Genomic DNA, 18495 nt, shown 5'->3' with positions numbered 1-18495 from the left:
TGCGGCCTGGTGACCCAGAAAGTCTGCCTGAAAGCATAAGAATTCTAGAGTAAAATGAGTATTTAAGGATTTCCATTCAGGGAACCCTGCCTGAATGGCCTGCTTCAATTGCAACTATTTATAACTTTGTTTTTTATTTAGACCAAATTTATGTTGCAATTGTGAAAACTCCAGCAGTTTACCATCAGAAATAACATCTTTTAAAGTACGTATTCCTGCCTCAATCCAATCCTTCCAGACAATCATAAAACCGCCTATTCGTATCTTAGAGTTTAGCCATATGTTTTGACAAACAGATTTTTGAATAGTAAGAGGAGTTAAACTATTAACATATTTTAATGTTGTCCATGTGTCCATTATTATCCTGTTGCTTTTCCTTATTCTAGGCATTTTAATGCTAAGCAGATGACGAAGCCTAATAGGAGACATGAGCTGCCATTCCAACCATAACCAATCTGGAAGCTTCTCCATGAGTTCTGGGAGGACCCAATACATACCTTGGCGCAGAATATAGGATTGATGAAACCTATAAAAATTTGGAAAATTTACCCCTCCCTCCTCAATTGGTTTTTGTAAAGTCACTAAAGCAATTCTTACAGCTTTACCCAGCCAAATAAATTTACTAAGAATATTATTTAATTTTTTATAAAAAGACCCCTGAAAAAAAACTGGTATCATTCCCATTTGATAACAAACCACAGGCAAAATCATCATTTTGACAGTTTGGACTCTTCCCCACCAAGGTAACTGCAAAGGATTCCATTGCTCACATAACTCTGTTACTTTTTGCAATAAACTTTTTTCATTCATTATAATTATCTCATCAAGTGTGTTTTTTATCCATATACCTAAGTATTTTATTCCTTCTTCTTTCCAAATAAAAGGTAATGAGTCAAATAATCCTTTTGTGCAATGCACATTCAAAGGAAGAACTTCTGATTTAGTCCAATTTATTTTATAACCTGAAAACTTTTCAAATTTTTCAATCAAAACCAACAAACTTGGAATGGTTGTTTCAGGATTTCTCAAATGAAGTAATATATCATCCGCATATGCAGATACTTTATATTCTAAGCTTGTTTTCGCGAAAAGCAAATTTGATCACGTCTCACCACTCCTGTCTAAGCTCCATTGGCTCCCAGTAATCCCCAGGATCCACTTCAAATGTGCGTGTCTGGCCTACAAGATCCTACATGGCATCCTTCCTGCCGTTATCCCTCTATCCTGGAACTCCCCAACCCCTACTTCCTCCAGATCCTCCCAAATTTTTAAACTATCCTTCCCTTCCATAAAAGATATTTCCCATGTAGGCAAACTTGGGTCATCCCTCCCCTTTAGAATCACTGAGATCTGGAATAACCTCACCTCCCCTCTCCGAACCTCAAGCTCCCTCCAACTCTTCCGCAAACACCTAAAAACCTGGCTATTCTCAAAACTGTAACACTTCCCCCCTCTTAGGCCTCTCACCTTCCCCCTTTACACCTAACTCTTTAATCTCTCCACTGTAGTTCCTCTCTCATCTTTCTTCCTGTAAACTGTGCCGAGCTCCGCATTCGTGGAGATGGTGCGGTATATAAACCCAAGGTTTAGTTTAGTTTAGTTTAGTATACACTGTATCTCCTTTTCCTGTTGAATAGCTAATAATAAGGGTTCAAGCACTATATCAAAAAGCAAAGGAGATAGAGGACAACCCTGTCTAACTCCCCTCTGCAACTTAAAACAATCAGAAAAATTATTATTAATATATAACCTAGCAACAGGAGAGCTATACAGAGTTTTAATCATTTGTATAAATCCCGAACCAATACCAAACCATTCCATGGCTTGACACATAAATGTCCATTCCACACGATCAAAAGCTTTCTCTGCATCTAGGGACACAGAAAAAGCCGGATCTCCAATTTCCTTTGTTAAGTATAACATTTGCAAAGCCAGTCTAGTGTTATTAGATGAGTGTCTTTGAGCAACGAACCCTGTTTGGTGCAGACCAATTATATAAGGAAGAGCTTTTGCCAAACGCAGGGCCAAAAGTTTGGCTAATAATTTACCATCTACATTTATCAAAGAAATAGGCCTGTAATTTGAAACCAACATGGGATCTTTATTTGGCTTTGGCAAAACAATGGTCAATGACTCTGCCATAGTGCCTAATATGCAACCTTTCTTAAGTGGATTCTGATATAAATTTAACAAATGAGGTAAAAGGGTATTTTGAAATGCTTTATAAAACTCCACTGAAAAACCATCACCACCTGGAGCGGTCCCTACTCTAAGAGACTTCAATGCTGTTTGTAATTCATTTAGCGATATTGGATCTTCCAAACTCCTTTTTATATGATCAGGAACCTTCGGACCTTCAATCAAACTTAAAAACTCCACCCCATCCTTTTCTTTATCATCATAAGACTCAGAAGAATACAGGTTTTTATAATATGTTAAAAACTTTTAAAATAGATCTAATTTGAGAGTGAATCACTCCTTTATCATCTTTAATTGCATTCATTTTCATCTTTCTTTTTTTCACTTTAAGATAATTAGCCAATAATCTTCCCGCCTTATTTGCACTTCCATAATACAAAGCTTGCTGACAAAGAATATTTTTCCTAGCCAAATTAGAAGAAATCTCATTATATTTATACTTAACTTTTAACAAAGCTTGTAATGTAGAATTCTCCCATTTTTTAATCAACTTTGACTCCAAAAATTTTATTTCTCTTTCTATCTCAATGAATTGTTTTATTAATTGTTTTTTAGAATAGGCTGAGAATGATATAATCTGACCTCTCATTGTTGCCTTAAAAGCATCCCGTAATATTTCTTTAGATACATCCTCTGTATTATTAATTTGAAAATATTCATCAATTTTTGATTGAAATTCTTCACTGGTTTCCTATTGAAGCGCATGCTATTTTCAGTTTGTGCTCCATGACTTTTCTTATTCTTTAGGGCCAGTCCCCAGACTGTATGACTAATCTTGTTAATTTATCTGCTAGAATTTGTGATCCCAACTCAACACATTATCTGATCCTTCTTTATTCGTTAGTTTAAAAAGCTAAATATAAATCTACACTATTAAAGCTATTTTCTTATCAATCCCTCCCTGATTTTCTCCCTGAATGGATAAGACTAGCAACTAACTATTCAATGTTCAGAAGATTATTAAAGATATTTCTGTTTCAGGAGTTTATTAACTGTTATGTGGCATCTGAACAATTTATAATCATCCTGAATTTTATTGGCCTTTTTTTTTATCTTGTAAATTGCGCTGAACTCATAAGGCTAGTGTGGTATATAAGCATTCAATATAATCTATCATAATAAAACCCTTAGCGCGCATGCGCACTTGAAACTCCTTGCCTCCATGTTTTGTGCTTCCATGCCGCCACATGCGCAGTAGAAGGAGCTGCGGCGGTTTCCTCATTGCAAGAAAGAGCCTTCGGCGGTTTACACATTGCCTTCCCAAGATATTCCAAAACCTGTGTGCTGGGGGTCAGGGAGTGATTTCATTTTGGTTAGGGGGAAAGGGGTGTGCTGGGGGCAGAGAGCGATCTTGCTTTGCTTTGGGTGGAGGGGTGTGCTTGACTGTGATCAGGGAGCGATCTTGCTTTGCTTTGGGGGAAGGGGGTGTGCTGGGGGAGCAGTGAGTGATATTGCATTGGTTTGGGGGAAGGGGGAGCAGTGAGCAATATTGCAATGGTTTGGGGGGAAGGGGGTGTGCTGGGGGGGTCAGAGAGTGATTTGCTTTGCTTTGGGAGGAGGGGTGTTCTTGGGTCAGGGAACGATCTTGCTTTGGTTTGGGGGAAGGGGGTGTGCTAGGGGGCCAGAAAGCGATCTTACTTTGCTTTGGGGGAAGGGGTGTGCTTGGTTTGGGATCAGGCAATGATCTTGCTTTGATTTGGGGGGAGGGGTGTGCTTGATTGGGAGCGATTTTGCATTGGTTTGGGGGAAGAGGGTGTGCTGGGAGGGCAGTGAGCGATATTGCTTTGATTTGGGAGGAGGGGTGTGCTTGATTGGGGTCAGGGAGCGATTTTGCATTGGTTTGGGGGAAGGGGGTGTTCTGGGAGGGCAGTGAGCAATATTGCTTTGGTTTGGGGGGAGGGGTGTGTGAGTGGTACAGGGGTCTGCTGAAACAAAGGGGAAAGCAAACAATTTTCAGGCCCGCAGCGTCCAACAAAAAATAAGAGAAAAAATTATTAAAAATTCAGAAAAACTGTTTAAAGCCTAGAAATCGACCATATAAAGGATGTTAAAGCTCCCACGGTGAGTTTTCAGTAGATTTTGTGGGCTGTTAAGTGTACACATCTATTCTAGCACCCGTTAATGTAATGGGCTTAAACACGAGTGTATGTCAGTCACTAGCCCCCCCCCCCCCCCCCCGGCACGCTGAATGCTCTGCGCTGCTCCCGATACTCATAGGAACTCTATGCGCATCAGGAACAGCGCAGAGCATTCAGCTAAAAACCGCTACCATGGTTTTGTAAAAAGGGGGTAGGTATTTTGTGTTTACATATAAGGGGGTGCTGAAATGTTCTCAGCCCAGCTAAAAAGAGAATGACATGGATATGGTTCAATGTATGATCTGAAACAATGTCTAAACATAGAATTTCCTTTCTGCAAATTGGCAAAATAATGCTCAGAATTTAGGAATTTGGCTGGCTGGGCTGAAAACTGTTCAGCACCCCTTCGCATTGTCCAGAGCACTTATAATCTGGGGGTTGTCTAACCTTGGTACTAGGTGGTATACTTTAGACTCCCTTACAGAAAGAGGATTAGAGCTAAAATGAACTGAGGGGACCTAAGAAGAAAAACAGGGAGGAGGAGGAGCCCCAGAGGATGTTTCAGGTTCAAGGACATTGAACTTTGTATTTAAACTACTGTTGCCTTGATTGCGCTTTGGTGGATGGCACATACTTTTTTGCTGAGTCACCAATAAACATGCTTTTACTTAAACACACCTCTGCTGCCCAGTTGTCACTTTCTGACTTTATGGGCTCCTTTTACAAAGGTGAGTTATGGCTTTAACGCGTGGAATAGTGCGCGCGAGCTAGCCGCTACCGCCTCCTCTTGAGCAGGTGGTAGTTTTTTGGGTAGCGGGCGCTAATCCGGTGCATGCGCTAAAAACGCTAGCGCACTTTGTAGAAGGAGCCCTATGTCTTTTAATTTCCCTCCAGTTTAGGAGTAGAGTTTTGACTCCCCATATCTGCCAGGGCCCTTTGCATTGTATTAATGTAGCAGTGGTGGTGTTTCCATTTACTATTTATTTAAAAAAAAGAGTCACCATAAAATCTTTCTTTTCTCTGGTGTCACCCTCTCCTTCTAGTGAGCAGCCTACATTTATTTATTAATGAAACCATATATATCACAAAATGGACCGTGGTCATTCTAAGCAGTTTTAAAGAAGTTTGGGTTTTCTTGGTGCATTTGAAAACTATTTTCGACTTGGAGAGTTGAGCTTGCTGGTTGAGTGCTCTGGTTACTTGTGTGGGCTCCTTTTCCTCTTTTCTCCCCTCCCTCCCTTCTTTTCTCTATCCTTTAATTGTTTGTAGTTCCTTTCCTACTAATCGATTACTGCAAACCGCTTCAACGTTGATTAGGAGGACTGAACATAAACATTTTTTTCTGGGCCACTCCAGTGGCTGGCTCATTGGCAATGCTATGAGGTGACTCTGGGTTCAATGATTCTCTAAACCTGAGGCTGACTGGGGCTGAGGTTGCAAGGGAGGCAGTGTTTCCAGTCTCTGAGGGTAAGAGAATCATGGTCATCAATAAGGGTACAAAAAATATAGCCCTTTGGACAATAGCCAATAAAGTCCAGGATAAAATCCAATCTATAATTGGCTAACACGCTTAATCCCTCGGGGAGGATGTCTGAACTAGGAAAAATACAAAATCAATACAAAAAATTATCTAATGGTTTTTTGGGAATGTATTTATATATTGTGTATTTTTCACCCTTTCTCCCCCGGTGTGCATGTCTGACCAGGACTTAAAATTGGGAGTGTGAGAGGTCTCAACAGTTTGATAACTTTGAAAAGGACTAAATGATATAAGGGGCAGTTCTCATTTAGACTCTGGTCTGGTGCTGGTCACCTATGAGATACAGCCCGAGCCATAATCTCCCATTCGTACACTAAGAGCTCATACTGATGTCCATTATTTAGAGAATTTTTTGTATTGATTTTATATTTTTCCTGGTTCAGACATCCTCCCCGAGGGATTAAGCGTATTAGCCAATTATAGATTGGATTTCATCAATAAGGGTGGCCATAATACAGGGTTGCCATAGGAACCCATATGCATAAATTCCAGCAATAGAACCATTGCTGAAATGATAACAGTAGGAACAGTAGGAGGCAGAATCTAGTAAAACAGAGGCAAAATCCCCAGTAAATTGCAAATGAAAAGGCACCTGGGTTCCAGCACTGCTTCTAAGTAAACTGGCCAAAATAGGAGAAAGGAGGAATTATCCCAGGACAAGCAGGCAGGTATTCTCACTAGTGGGTGATGTCATCCGACAGAGCCCCGACACGGACATCTTGAAAGCATGTCTTGCTTGAAGAAACTTAGAAGTTTCGAGATGCCCGCACCGCGCATGCGCCAGTGCCTTCCCGCCCGATGTACCGGGCGTGTCTCCTCAGTTCTTTTCTTTCCGCGGAGCTGAGAAGTTTGTACTTCATTCTGCGCTGACTGAAATTCAGTTTTTGCCTTCTAATTACCCGCATTTCTGTTTATTTCTTTGATTTTATTTCAATTTTACTTTATTTTTCTAAAAAAGAAAAAACAAAAAAAAAAACTTAAAATTATTTCTTCCGGCGGTTCGGCCGGGCCGGCCTCGTGGCTGCGGCCTAGCGGCTTCGACCTTGCAGCGTCGATTTTCCGGCCTATGTCCCGACCAATCACCGGTTTTAAAAAGTGCAGCAAGTGCCAGCGTGCGATTTCGCTGACGGACCCACACCGACGCTGCCTTCAGTGTCTTGGTCCGGAACACGTTCCGAAATCGTGCCGGCCTTGTTCCACGCTCACTGCGCGCTCGTTTAAGCGGCGCTGCTTGCTCTGGGAGTCGATGTTCAAGATGGAGACTGCCAAGGACATCTCTGCTACTGCGGCTGTTGAGGTTTCGCCGGTCCGTTCGAAACCTGCATCGACGACTCCTGCATCGAGCATCGTGAAGCCCGCATCGTTCACACCGGCTTCAGCATCGTGTTCAGCATCGGCGCCTGCTTCCGTCTCCTCGGTTCAGGTACCGCCTTCCACTGTTCCTCCTGTGGTCATCAAAGTGCCTAAAGCTAGCAAGCAGAAGCACTTGGCCACGAAGGAACGCGAAGACCATACTGGAGGACCCCCTTTCGGTGCGGATCCCTCCATATCGGCTTCGCTTCGTTCCCTGCTAGAAGCTCAGTTTGTCGAGCTTATGCGCACTATGGGACCCCGGCTTATCGCCAACATTCACGGTGAGCTTCCGACCCCGGTTTCAGAGGGCGGTCCGCCCCCTCCCCCTCCTCCTCGTCGTTCGATCTCTCTACTCGACGAGGGGGATCGGCGGAGGGCGGCGGAATCCTCCAGGAGGGCTTCCCTTCCTGAGATGCCACCTTTGGAGCCCATCACACCTCCACGCCAACAGGGTGCTAGAGCGGCTCCTGATAATCGTAGTCCTGGGCATACTGCATCGCAGGAGGAGTTCTTCCGCACTCCATACCAGACCTGGGTGGCGCTGCGTGAATCCGCATCTCTGCCACCTCTACGATCCACTGCATCAAGCCCTATCCATTCCTTTGAGGCTTCAAAGGACCACTCGATGCATAGAAGATCTCGTTCTCCGTCCCGTCACCAGGAGGGGCATCGATCTCGACACTCTTCTCGGCACTCCTCACGTCATTCGGAGGTGTCTCCGCAGAAGAAGATGCAGCGTTTGGGATACTCCTCGTCGGATTTGTCCCAGCCGGAAGGGCCGGAGTATGAGGAACCATCTACCTCCTATTCTCCCTGCCGATCTCAGCTCTCCCTGGACCCGGAGGCTTCCACGTCTTCTAGCCCGTCTCGTCGGCCGGCCTTGGCGGACCAACTGTCTTTCTCATCCTTTCTCCGACAAATGGCGGATGACTTGGATGTGACTTTGGACACTGGGTCCAAATATTCTAAAGAGTATTTAGACACCATGCATTTACCTCACCCTCCGGCGGAGACACTTCGGCTTCCTCTACATAAGCTGCTGGACCAGACTTTCATGCGCTGTTTTGAGACACCGTATTCCTTACCTGCAGTCCCCAGTAAACTGGATGCTCGATACCGCATCGTTCACCACAAGGGGTTTGAGGGAGCTCAACTTTCTCATCAGTCCCTTCTAGTCGAGTCCTCTCTCAAACGTTCTCATCCCTCCCAAGTCTATGCTTCCGTACCTCCGGGCAGAGAGGGGAGAACGATGGATAAGTTTGGTAGACGTATCTATCAGAACTCGATGATGGCGACTCGAGTGCTCAACTACAACTTTTTCTTCTCTTCATACTTGGATTTTTTCTTGCCGGTGCTCCGCAAGTTCATTCCTTTCATCGATGCTCAGGCTCGTTTCCAGTTTGAAGAGGTGGTGGCGACCCTGTCCCAATTACGCCTTCAACTGATGCAATCCTCCTACGATGCCTTTGAGCTCTCGGCTCGAGCTGCGGCATGTTCGGTTGCCATGCGTCGCCTGGCATGGCTTCGAACCATCGATATGGATCCGAACCTCCAAGACAGACTTGCAAATGTACCTTGTGCAGGAGCGGATCTATTTGATGAGTCTATTGAAACTGTTACTAAAAAGCTGTCGGACCATGAAAAGTCTTTTCAGTCTATTCTACGTCCTAAACCGAAGCCTCAGCAGTCTCGTCCATCTAGACCGCCTCAAATTTACCAGCGGCGTTATCAACCAAGGCAGACTCCTCCTGCGAGACAGCCTGCGAAGAGACAGCCTCCGCAAAAGACTCAGCAGAAGCCTCAGATGCCGGCTGCACCCAAGGCTACTCAGCCTTTTTGACTCTCTTCCAGGGAGCATAACCGACGTTCTGTCTTCCCCTGTTTTTCCCATAGGGGGTCGTCTCCATCATTTTTGTCATCGATGGGAGGCGATCACCACAGACCTTTGGGTCCTTACCATCGTAAGAGAGGGATACTCTCTTCATTTCCAACGGGTCCCCCCGGACCACCCTCCAAGAGAGTATCCTTCCAACTTAACGCAGACCGCTCTTCTTCTCCAGGAGGCTCAGGCTTTGCTTCGGCTTCGGGCCGTCGAGCCGGTCCCGTTAGATCAGCAAAACCAAGAATTTTACTCCAGGTATTTCCTAGTTCCGAAGAAGACGGGCGATCTGCGGCCCATTTTGGACCTTCGAGTCCTCAACAAGTTTTTGGTCAAGGAGCGGTTCCGTATGCTGACCCTTGCCTCTCTCTATCCCCTCCTCGAGCAGAACGATTGGTTATGCTCTCTGGACCTCAAGGAGGCCTACACTCACATCCCGATTCATCCGGCCTCCCGCAAGTTCCTCAGATTTCGGGTGGGACATCTACATCTGCAGTATAGAGTGCTTCCATTTGGCCTTTCCTCTTCGCCCAGAGTCTTCACGAAGTGTCTGGTGGTGGTGGCCGCTGCACTCCGGAACATGGGTCTCCAGGTGTTTCCATACCTCGACGACTGGCTCATCAAGGCCCCGTCGGCCCCAGAGGTCATTTCGGCGACCTTGACTACAATTTGTTTTCTGCAGAACTTGGGCTTCGAGATCAACTTTCCCAAGTCACATCTTCAGCCCACCCAGTCTCTCCCCTTCATCGGGGCGGTCCTGGATACCATCCAACTTCGAGCGTTCCTTCCTCCTCAGCGCATGGATGCTCTTCTTCTACTTTGCCAATCGGTGTCTTCTCGCCCGTCCATCTCAGCAAGACACATGATGGTCCTCTTGGGTCACATGGCATCCACAGTTCATGTGACGCCGTTTGCCGGACTACATCTCAGAATTCCTCAATGGACCTTGGCATCTCAGTGGACTCAGGTGTCCGACCCGTTGTCCCGCCACATTGTAGTCACTCCTGCTCTACGGCAGTCTCTTCTCTGGTGGATGACCTCTTCGAATCTATCCAGAGGTTTGCTGTTTCAATCTCCTCCCCACCAGAAAGTTCTCACGACCGATTCATCGAACTATGCATGGGGAGCTCATCTGGATGGTCTTCGCACTCAGGGGTTCTGGACCAGTGCGGAACGACTCCATCAAATCAATCTTCTGGAGCTCAGAGCCATCTTCAATGCTCTTCAGGCTTTCCAACATCTGCTTCACGACATGGTGGTCCTGATTCGCACTGACAATCAGGTCGCCATGTATTATGTAAACAAGCAAGGGGGCACGGGCTCGGCCTCCCTCTGCCAGGAAGCTCTTCGAGTCTGGGATTGGGCGGTCCGCCACAACACCTTCCTCAGGGCTGTCTACATTCAGGGGAAGGACAATGTCTTGGCAGACAAATTGAGTCGTCTTCTCCAACCTCACGAATGGACGCTCAATTCCAAACCCCTTCATCAGATATTTGCACAGTGGGGGACACCTCAGATAGACCTCTTTGCAGCCCCCCACAACTTCAAGCTGCCTCAGTTTTGCTCCAGGATCTACACTCCTCTCCGCCTCGAGGCAGACGCTTTTCTGCTGGGTTGGGGGAATCGCTTCCTATATGCGTTTCCTCCTTTTCCTCTTATTCAGAAGACTCTGGTCAAGTTGAGATCAGACCATGCCACCATGATTCTAATTGCTCCTCGGTGGCCCAGACAACCTTGGTTCTCCCTTCTACTTCAACTCAGCAGCAGGGAGCCCATACTTCTTCCAGTGTTTCCTTCACTACTCACTCAACATCAAGGTTCACTACTTCATCCCAATCTGCAGTCCCTCCACCTGACAGCTTGGTTCCTTTCAACATAACTCCTCACCAGTTTTCTCAAGCAGTGAGGGAGGTCTTGGAGGCTTCCAGGAAGCCTGCTACTCGACAATGCTACTCCCAAAAATGGACTAGATTCTCTTCCTGGTGTATTTCCAATGCCACGGAACCTCAGCGAGCTTCCCTTTCTTCTGTATTGGACTACCTTCTACACCTATCTCAGTCTGGTCTCAAGTCTACCTCCATACGAGTCCACCTGAGTGCTATTGCGGCTTTCCATCAGCCTCTACAGGGGAAACCTTTGTCTGCTCATCCTGTGGTTTCCAAATTTATGAAAGGGCTTTTCCATGTCAACCCTCCTATCAAACCTCCTCCTGTGGTTTGGGATCTCAATGTTGTCCTGTCTCATCTCATGAAGCCTCCGTTTGAACCTCTCAACAAGGCTCCACTTAAGTATCTCACCTGGAAGGTGGTTTTTCTGGTGGCCCTCACGTCTGCTCGCCGCGTCAGTGAGCTTCAGGCCCTAGTGGCGGATCCACCGTTCACTGTATTCCATCATGACAAGGTGGTTCTTCGTACTCATCCGAAATTCCTGCCTAAAGTGGTCTCTGAATTTCACATCAACCAATCCATCGTGCTTCCAGTGTTCTTTCCAAAGCCTCATTCTCATCCTGGGGAAGCTGCTTTGCACACTCTGGACTGTAAACGTGCTTTAGCTTTCTACTTGGATCGCACAAAGCCTCACAGAACTGCTCCTCAACTTTTCGTCTCCTTTGATCCAAACAAGTTGGGACGACCTGTATCGAAGCGTACCATCTCTAACTGGATGGCGGCTTGTATCTCTTCCTGCTATGCCCAGGCTGGATTATCCCTTCCCTGTAAGGTCACAGCCCATAAGGTCAGAGCAATGGCAGCCTCTGTAGCCTTCCTCAGATCGACACCGATTGAGGAGATTTGTAAGGCTGCCACTTGGTCCTCGGTTCATACATTCACCTCTCATTATTGTCTGGACACTTTTTCCAGACGGGATGGACAGTTTGGCCAAACAGTGTTACAAAATTTATTCTCTTGAAATTGCCAACTCTCCCACCATCCCATTGGGGTTAGCTTGGAGGTCACCCACTAGTGAGAATACCTGCCTGCTTGTCCTGGGATAAAGCAATGTTACTTACCGTAACAGTTGTTATCCAGGGACAGCAGGCAGCTATTCTCACGTCCCACCCACCTCCCCTGGGTTGGCTTCTCAGGCTAGCTACCTGAACTGAGGAGACACGCCCGGTACATCGGGCGGGAAGGCACTGGCGCATGCGCGGTGCGGGCATCTCGAAACTTCTAAGTTTCTTCAAGCAAGACATGCTTTCAAGATGTCCGTGTCGGGGCTCTATCGGATGACATCACCCACTAGTGAGAATAGCTGCCTGCTGTCCCTGGATAACAACTGTTACGGTAAGTAACATTGCTTTACTGGCATCCTTACCCTTCCCCCCCCAAGAAAATAAAATTGTGCCTGGATTTACACTTATACACAATGGGCTCTAGTTGGCAGTAGACGATACCTTTGCTGTCAGATATTCAATGCTGGGCCTTTCATGCAATTGCAGGTGCTTTCTAGGGTAAAACTGATATTGTCAGTAGCTGATTTTCAGACAATGATGCAGAGCCTGGTAATTACAAAATTCGATTTTTGCAATTTGTGCTATTGGCATTGCTAGGTCTAAACAATGGGCTTTGCAAGTAGTGCAAAATACGGCAGTGAGAATGATCACTGGGGTATCTCGTTATCGACATATTTTCCCAGTGTTAAAACAACTATACTGGTTGTCAGTTACTTTTTAAATTGAGTATAAAATCTTGACAATTATGTATCAAGTGGTTTATAGAGTAGCACACTGGTATTTTGACGCGTTTTGAAGAAGCATTTACCATCTCGCTCTTTGCAGTCACAATCAGTAATGAGGTTATCTCGTGAGCCTGTACGTGAGATACATTAGATGGATACTCAAAATATTATAACGTGGAAAATGCCCGTTAACCAATCTATAATATAGCTCCACAAAAGGTCAACTCGCTTACTTATGGCCCCTACCATCTGGAATTCAGCACCAAATTATATAAGAGAAATTACATCCCTAGATACATTTAAAAGTAACTTAAAGCCTTTCTTTTTAAAGACACATTCGGTATATAATAGTCCTTCTAAGGACGGTAATGGAAATCTGTTCCTTGCCATATTTTAATCACGTCAGCCTTTCTTACATTATTCTAGACAGACTATTTTTTTTTTTTTGTTCCCCTTCCTTTTGTTTCGCTCCTTTTCCCCCTCTTTCTCTTTATACAAATTGTATTTCTGCCCTTCTCCATCCTGAATTGGTAAGTTAATGTTTGTCAGTGCATTTGATTGTTTGTAGCGTTATTTGTAATTTGTTTTTAGCATGCGTTCTTTTTATACTTTGTTTTTATATTAAGTAAAACCGCTTTGAAAGGCGGCATATCAAATTTTTAACCTTGTGTCACTAAAATGAAGGAAAGGACCTTAGAACACCACACTGTAGAACACACAGAATTCTCCAGTGAAAGTATGATGGTGGTAAGTATCATTCCTTGGTCAAAAACCTTCATATTTATCTTAAAACTCAAATTTTTATTTTATTTTATTTTATTTTATGAGTTTTAATCTATTTTTGTTTAACAATTATATAGCATATTTTTCACACCGGTGCTGAGAAATAAATGAAATGCCCATTTCAATCACTTGTAACTTGGTGCATTACTAAAAATGCTGTATAATAGCTAAACTGCAAATGGCAAACTTATGCAACTGCTGAAGAAATCGCCACTTATCTTAAAGTTTTCTTATCTTCGTGGCTCAAGAAAGGCTTGCTAGTCAACAGTTACAGAGAGCTGTAATGCCAAAGCTGCCCCTTTACTTTATGGGTCCCATTTCGCCTCCCATCGTAGGCTTTGTCAGAATTTTCCATGGGTTATAGCAGCTTAATTTTCAGCTTTTCTTGCAAGTTTCAAATGATCGACATGAGCATTTAATTTATTTCTCAGCACTGGTGTGAAAAATATGCTATGAGGGGCATAATAAAAAAAAAAATCCTAGTCCCCTTTTGGCCTAAGGCCTTAAATGTTGAAAGTAGAAGCAGGGAAAATGTCCATTATCAAAAAAAAACATCCAAAAGGAGGTTTTTTAAAAAATAATGGCCTGCCTCTACGTTCAGCTGTTTAAACGCCCAGACCACCACTACGTCTAAACTTATACCATATAATCAACCTAAAAAAAGCCTAAGCCCCAAACGTCCAAAACGTCCGGTTGGCCCAGGCGCCACAGGCCCCACCTGTGGGCGGGGTTTGAGCCGCCTGGGCCAATCCGGCCCCATTCCTGGGATAGCTGGCCTGCCAGACGGGTGGGCTTGGCACCCGTCCGTCCGGCCAATGATTTCAAGGTATGGGGGGGTGGGATTGGGGGTGGGGGGATTTGCGGATCGGCAGGGGGGGTCTTGCGGGTTGGTGGGGGGGTGCCGATCGGGGATTTGGGGGGGGGCGAGCATGTTGGGGGGTGCATCGTGGGCAGGAGGGCCTGGGATCCCTCCTGCCCGTATTTTAGTGGGGGTGGGAGGTAGGGGGTTTGCCTGGGCAGGAGGGGTTGGGCTCCCTCCTGCCCGATCTTGTAGGGGGTGGGGTCGCATGGCCATGAGGGCTTGGGCTTGGCTCGATCAAGTTGGGGGTGCCGCTGGGGCAAGAGGGCTTGGGCTCCCTCTTACCTCAATCGTGTCGGGGAACGTCGGGCTGTCGGCGGGGCCAGGAGGGCTTGGGCTCTCTCCTGGCCCGATTGTATCAGGGGGAGGGGTGGATCGCTGCAGGAGAGATGGGTCATCTCTCTTGCCGCTTTAGCGATCCTAAGTGCCGCATTTGGCGGCACTTGGTTGTATCGCTATCGCGGTAGGGGAGATGAGTCATCTCTCCTGCCCCGATGGTTGCGGTGGGGGTGGGTAGGTTGCAGGGCCGCTGAGCTGATCGCGCCAGCCGTCATCAGCTCAGCGGCCCCTTTTTCAGCACTTATACCTGTTTTGACTTGGTCTAAGTCAAAACGTATAAGTTCCGACTAGGCAACCTGTCAAAACATTTGGTTATACCTGTTTTACGCCTGGGTGTAGGTCGGCCCACCTCCCACCCCCCGCCCTTTCCCCACCTCTAAAAACGCCTCTTTTCGCTCTTTGCATTTAGAGGCAGGGGAAAGGCCTAAGCTTGTTTTAGATACGTCTAAAAAGCTTTGATTATGGGTACTTGGATGATCAGGCTTTTTGATCGTCCAAGTAGCCATTTAGGCCACTTTTTAGACTTTTTTTTTTTTTTTATTATGAGCCCCTATGTGTTCTACGGTGTGGTGTTCTGAGGTCCTGTCCTTCATTTTAGTGACACAAGTAAGTGAGTTGACCTTTTGTGGAGCTATATATTAGATGAAAACATGGGCAACAGCAATTTCAGTGGCCAGTCCACAGTTACGAGTCTTATCAGGCTCTTTTAAGATTATCTAAAAATTTGAAATCTTTTAAAGCAGGGTTAGGCAATTCCGGTCCTCGAGAGCCGGTGCCAGGTCAGGTTTTCAGGATATCCACTATAAATATGCATGAGATAGATTTACATCTCAAGGAGGCAGTTCATGCAAATCCATCTCATACATATTCATTGTGGAGATCCTGAAAACCTGACCTGCCTCTGGCTCTTGAGGACTGGAATTGCCTACCACTGTTTTAAAACATTGGTAAAAACCCATTTGTTTGTTAAGGCATTTCATTAGAATGAATGTCTTCTGCAGCAGATTTGCATGGCAGACTGTCTGAGAAGGATTGTAATTCTGTGATGGTTTCAAAGTTTGTTATGTACTAATGTCTTATTGATAGGATTTATATATGTTTTATTGTAATCTGCTTAGGTTTTAGGTGGAATAAAAATTTTTAAAATAAATAAGAATAAATAATTTTTTTAACTTATTAACAAGTTAACTGGTTATGCCAATATTCAGCGCTAACCAGTTAACCTTTTATCAGGTAAAGATAGGAAAGCTATTTATATGGTTCTATTTGACCACTAAACTTATCCAGTTAGGTGCTGAATATCGGCACATAACCAGATAAGTCACGTGATATAGCTGGTTATCTCCTGCTGAATGTCGGTGGTTAGGTGCTAAAATGCTATTTATTTAACTGGCCAGTCTTGTGAGCTTTAGGAGCCTCCTCCCTGGTTGGGCTTCTGGTGCTGATTACACCCCAGTAGCCTGGTTTCTCTGCACTCTGGTAGCCTCCCATGTCTTCAAGAGGGTAGTTGAAAACAGGACTCTGCAACTACCAGTAACTGTGTTCCCTCTGGAGAGCTTCCTCTGCTTTTCTAAGACTTTAGGCACCAATAGTGCCTCCCCAAGCCCTTTTCTTCTGCCCTGAGCTGCTTCCAAACGCCTTGAGCTTAGCTCCCGAAGGACTGCTGTTTGTCTTTCTTCAGCCCTGAGCTTTCAGCTTCCAAGAGCAGCTGATCTTCAGGAGCGCTTCTAGTGGTACTGCTCTGCTGGTACACAATAGATAGCTGGCTACTTCCCGTTGAATTTCCCGCTCACCGAACTGGCTTTTTCATTACTTGCCATGCAGACACTCTCGTTTTTGGAATTCTAGTTTTCTTAGCAAATTTTGACAATCAGCTCCACCATTACAGTCAAAAGTTTTGCTTTGTATTTTAGATTTAGACTTCTCAGGAAGGCCTCTGTAGCCAAAACACGATTTGTGTTGAGTCGATCTATGTCAGTGGTCTCAAACTCAAACAGATTGCAAGGCCACATTTTGGATTTGTAGGTACTTTGAGGGCCTCAGAAAAAATAGGTAATGTCTTATTAAAGAAATGACAATTTTGCATGAGGTAAAACTCTTTATAGTTTATAAATCTTTCCTTTTGGCTAAGTCTTAATAATAATATTGCAATTTATAGCTAAAGAGACATATGATTAAGAATCTTTTATTTTACTTTTTTGATTATGATAAACATACCAAAGGGCCTCAAAATAGTACCTGGCGGGCCGCATGTGACCCCCCCCCCGGGCCGCGGGTTTGAGACCACCGATCTATGTGCATCAATAAAATTCACATGTTCAAATATCATTAAAGTAGATGTCTCTCTGTCTTTTACACTGTTTTTGCTTTGCACAACATAGTTGGTTACCACCAATATTCAGCAGGTAGACAGATCCACCCAAAAACCTGGTCTATATGTCGCAATTTTGCCTTAGCTGGCCAGCCACTGAATATGAACTTGGCTGGCTAAGTCTGATTCAGTAAACTTTGACCTGGGTATTCAGTGCTGGTGGCCAGATATAGCCCTGGCACTGAATATCAGGTCATCCCATGGACTGTGAGATGTAGCTGGCTGTTCGCAGTCTCAATATCAGGCCTCAATATCCTCCTCCTGAGCTGCCCCAGTTTGATCACCCTTAGAAACTGAGTCATAATACAACTTAGAAGTTTGAATTTTATCATAACTATAATGCAGGGGTCCCTAAGTCCCTCTTTGAGGGCCGAATCCAGTCAGGTTTTCAGGATTTCCCCAATGAATATGCATGAGATCTATGTGCATGCACTGCTTTCAATGCATATTCATTGGGGAAATCCTGAAAACCCTACTGGATTCGGCCCTCAAGGAGGGACTTTGGGGACCCCTGCTATAATGGGTATGCCTATGCATATAATTTTCAGAATAATATTCTGAATTTCATTCTTAATCCCATTTCAGGTCACTGGCTTGTATTTTGTATGAAATGTGTTGTTTGGATCATGCATTCACTGGATATAACTTCATGTCTGTGGTTTTCAAAATTGTGGAAGGTGAAACACCTTCTCTTCCAGAAAAGTATTCAAGTAAACTTAACGCAGTCATGAAAAGGTATGTTCTTATGGTATTTTTTTTATTTTATTCTATTTTCGGTCACACTGAAAACAAGCTAATTACATTTTTTTAAAAATTTTGTACATTTCAGCATGCTGAATAAAGATCCTTCACTGAGACCTTCTACAGAAGAAATTCTAAAGATTATTTATATCAATGAACAGCTAAAGGTATTTATAGTGAAAATGCTTCAAAGACACTCATTTCTTCTGTAAAGTGCATATTAGCATCATTGATGTTATTGTAATTCCTAGCAGTGCATGTGCATAGATTAGACAATTCAGGTACTTGGATTGGCCTCCATGGAGATGGGATACTGGGCTGGATGGACCATTTGTCTGACCCGGTAAAGCTATTCTTATGTTCTTATTTCTGAAGTACTATATCCTAGTGGTTACTCACTGAAAGCAGGCAGATCAAGGCCATGAAGATGATTAAGCATGTGATTCACCAAAGTTAAAACTTTGTGAATAAAAACTGTTGTAAAAAAAAAAGAGAGAGAGAGAGAGATCAGCCTGAAAAAGAGAGATTCAGTCAAAGGACGAAAATTTTGACTCAGAGCCAGGGAATTATAGATTGTTTACTGACAAACAGAATGAAATTGATCACACAAGTGGGCATACCTGCTGAGTCTCTTGTAGAGAATGACACGGGGAAAAAATCTGTCCCCGTCACCGGCCC

General features: G+C 44.6%; 1 protein-coding gene across 11 annotated transcripts in view; it reads left to right on the top strand.

The window, feature by feature from the left end:
- NEK11 (NIMA related kinase 11) overlaps window positions 1-18495 on the top strand; it is a 539441-nt gene that overhangs the window by 138941 nt on the left and 382005 nt on the right. For 10 of the 11 annotated variants that reach the window (XR_004538012.1, XR_004538011.1, XM_033930006.1 and 7 more), the window contains exons 7-8: window positions 17662-17811; window positions 17906-17984. Coding sequence is in view for 9 of the 11 variants with exons in the window: in XM_033930006.1 (XP_033785897.1) it covers window positions 17662-17811; window positions 17906-17984 (229 nt within the window). In the remaining 2 variants the exon portion in view is untranslated. The remainder of the gene's footprint in view (window positions 1-17661; window positions 17812-17905; window positions 17985-18495) is intronic. The other variant, XM_033930012.1, reaches the window with a different exon arrangement.

The sequence above is a fragment of the Geotrypetes seraphini genome, chromosome 2 (genome assembly GCF_902459505.1).
Source record: "Geotrypetes seraphini chromosome 2, aGeoSer1.1, whole genome shotgun sequence".
NCBI lineage: Eukaryota > Metazoa > Chordata > Amphibia > Gymnophiona > Dermophiidae > Geotrypetes > Geotrypetes seraphini.
The sequence above is the reverse complement of the archived record's forward strand: the minus strand, read 5'-3'. Positions and strand labels throughout refer to the sequence as shown.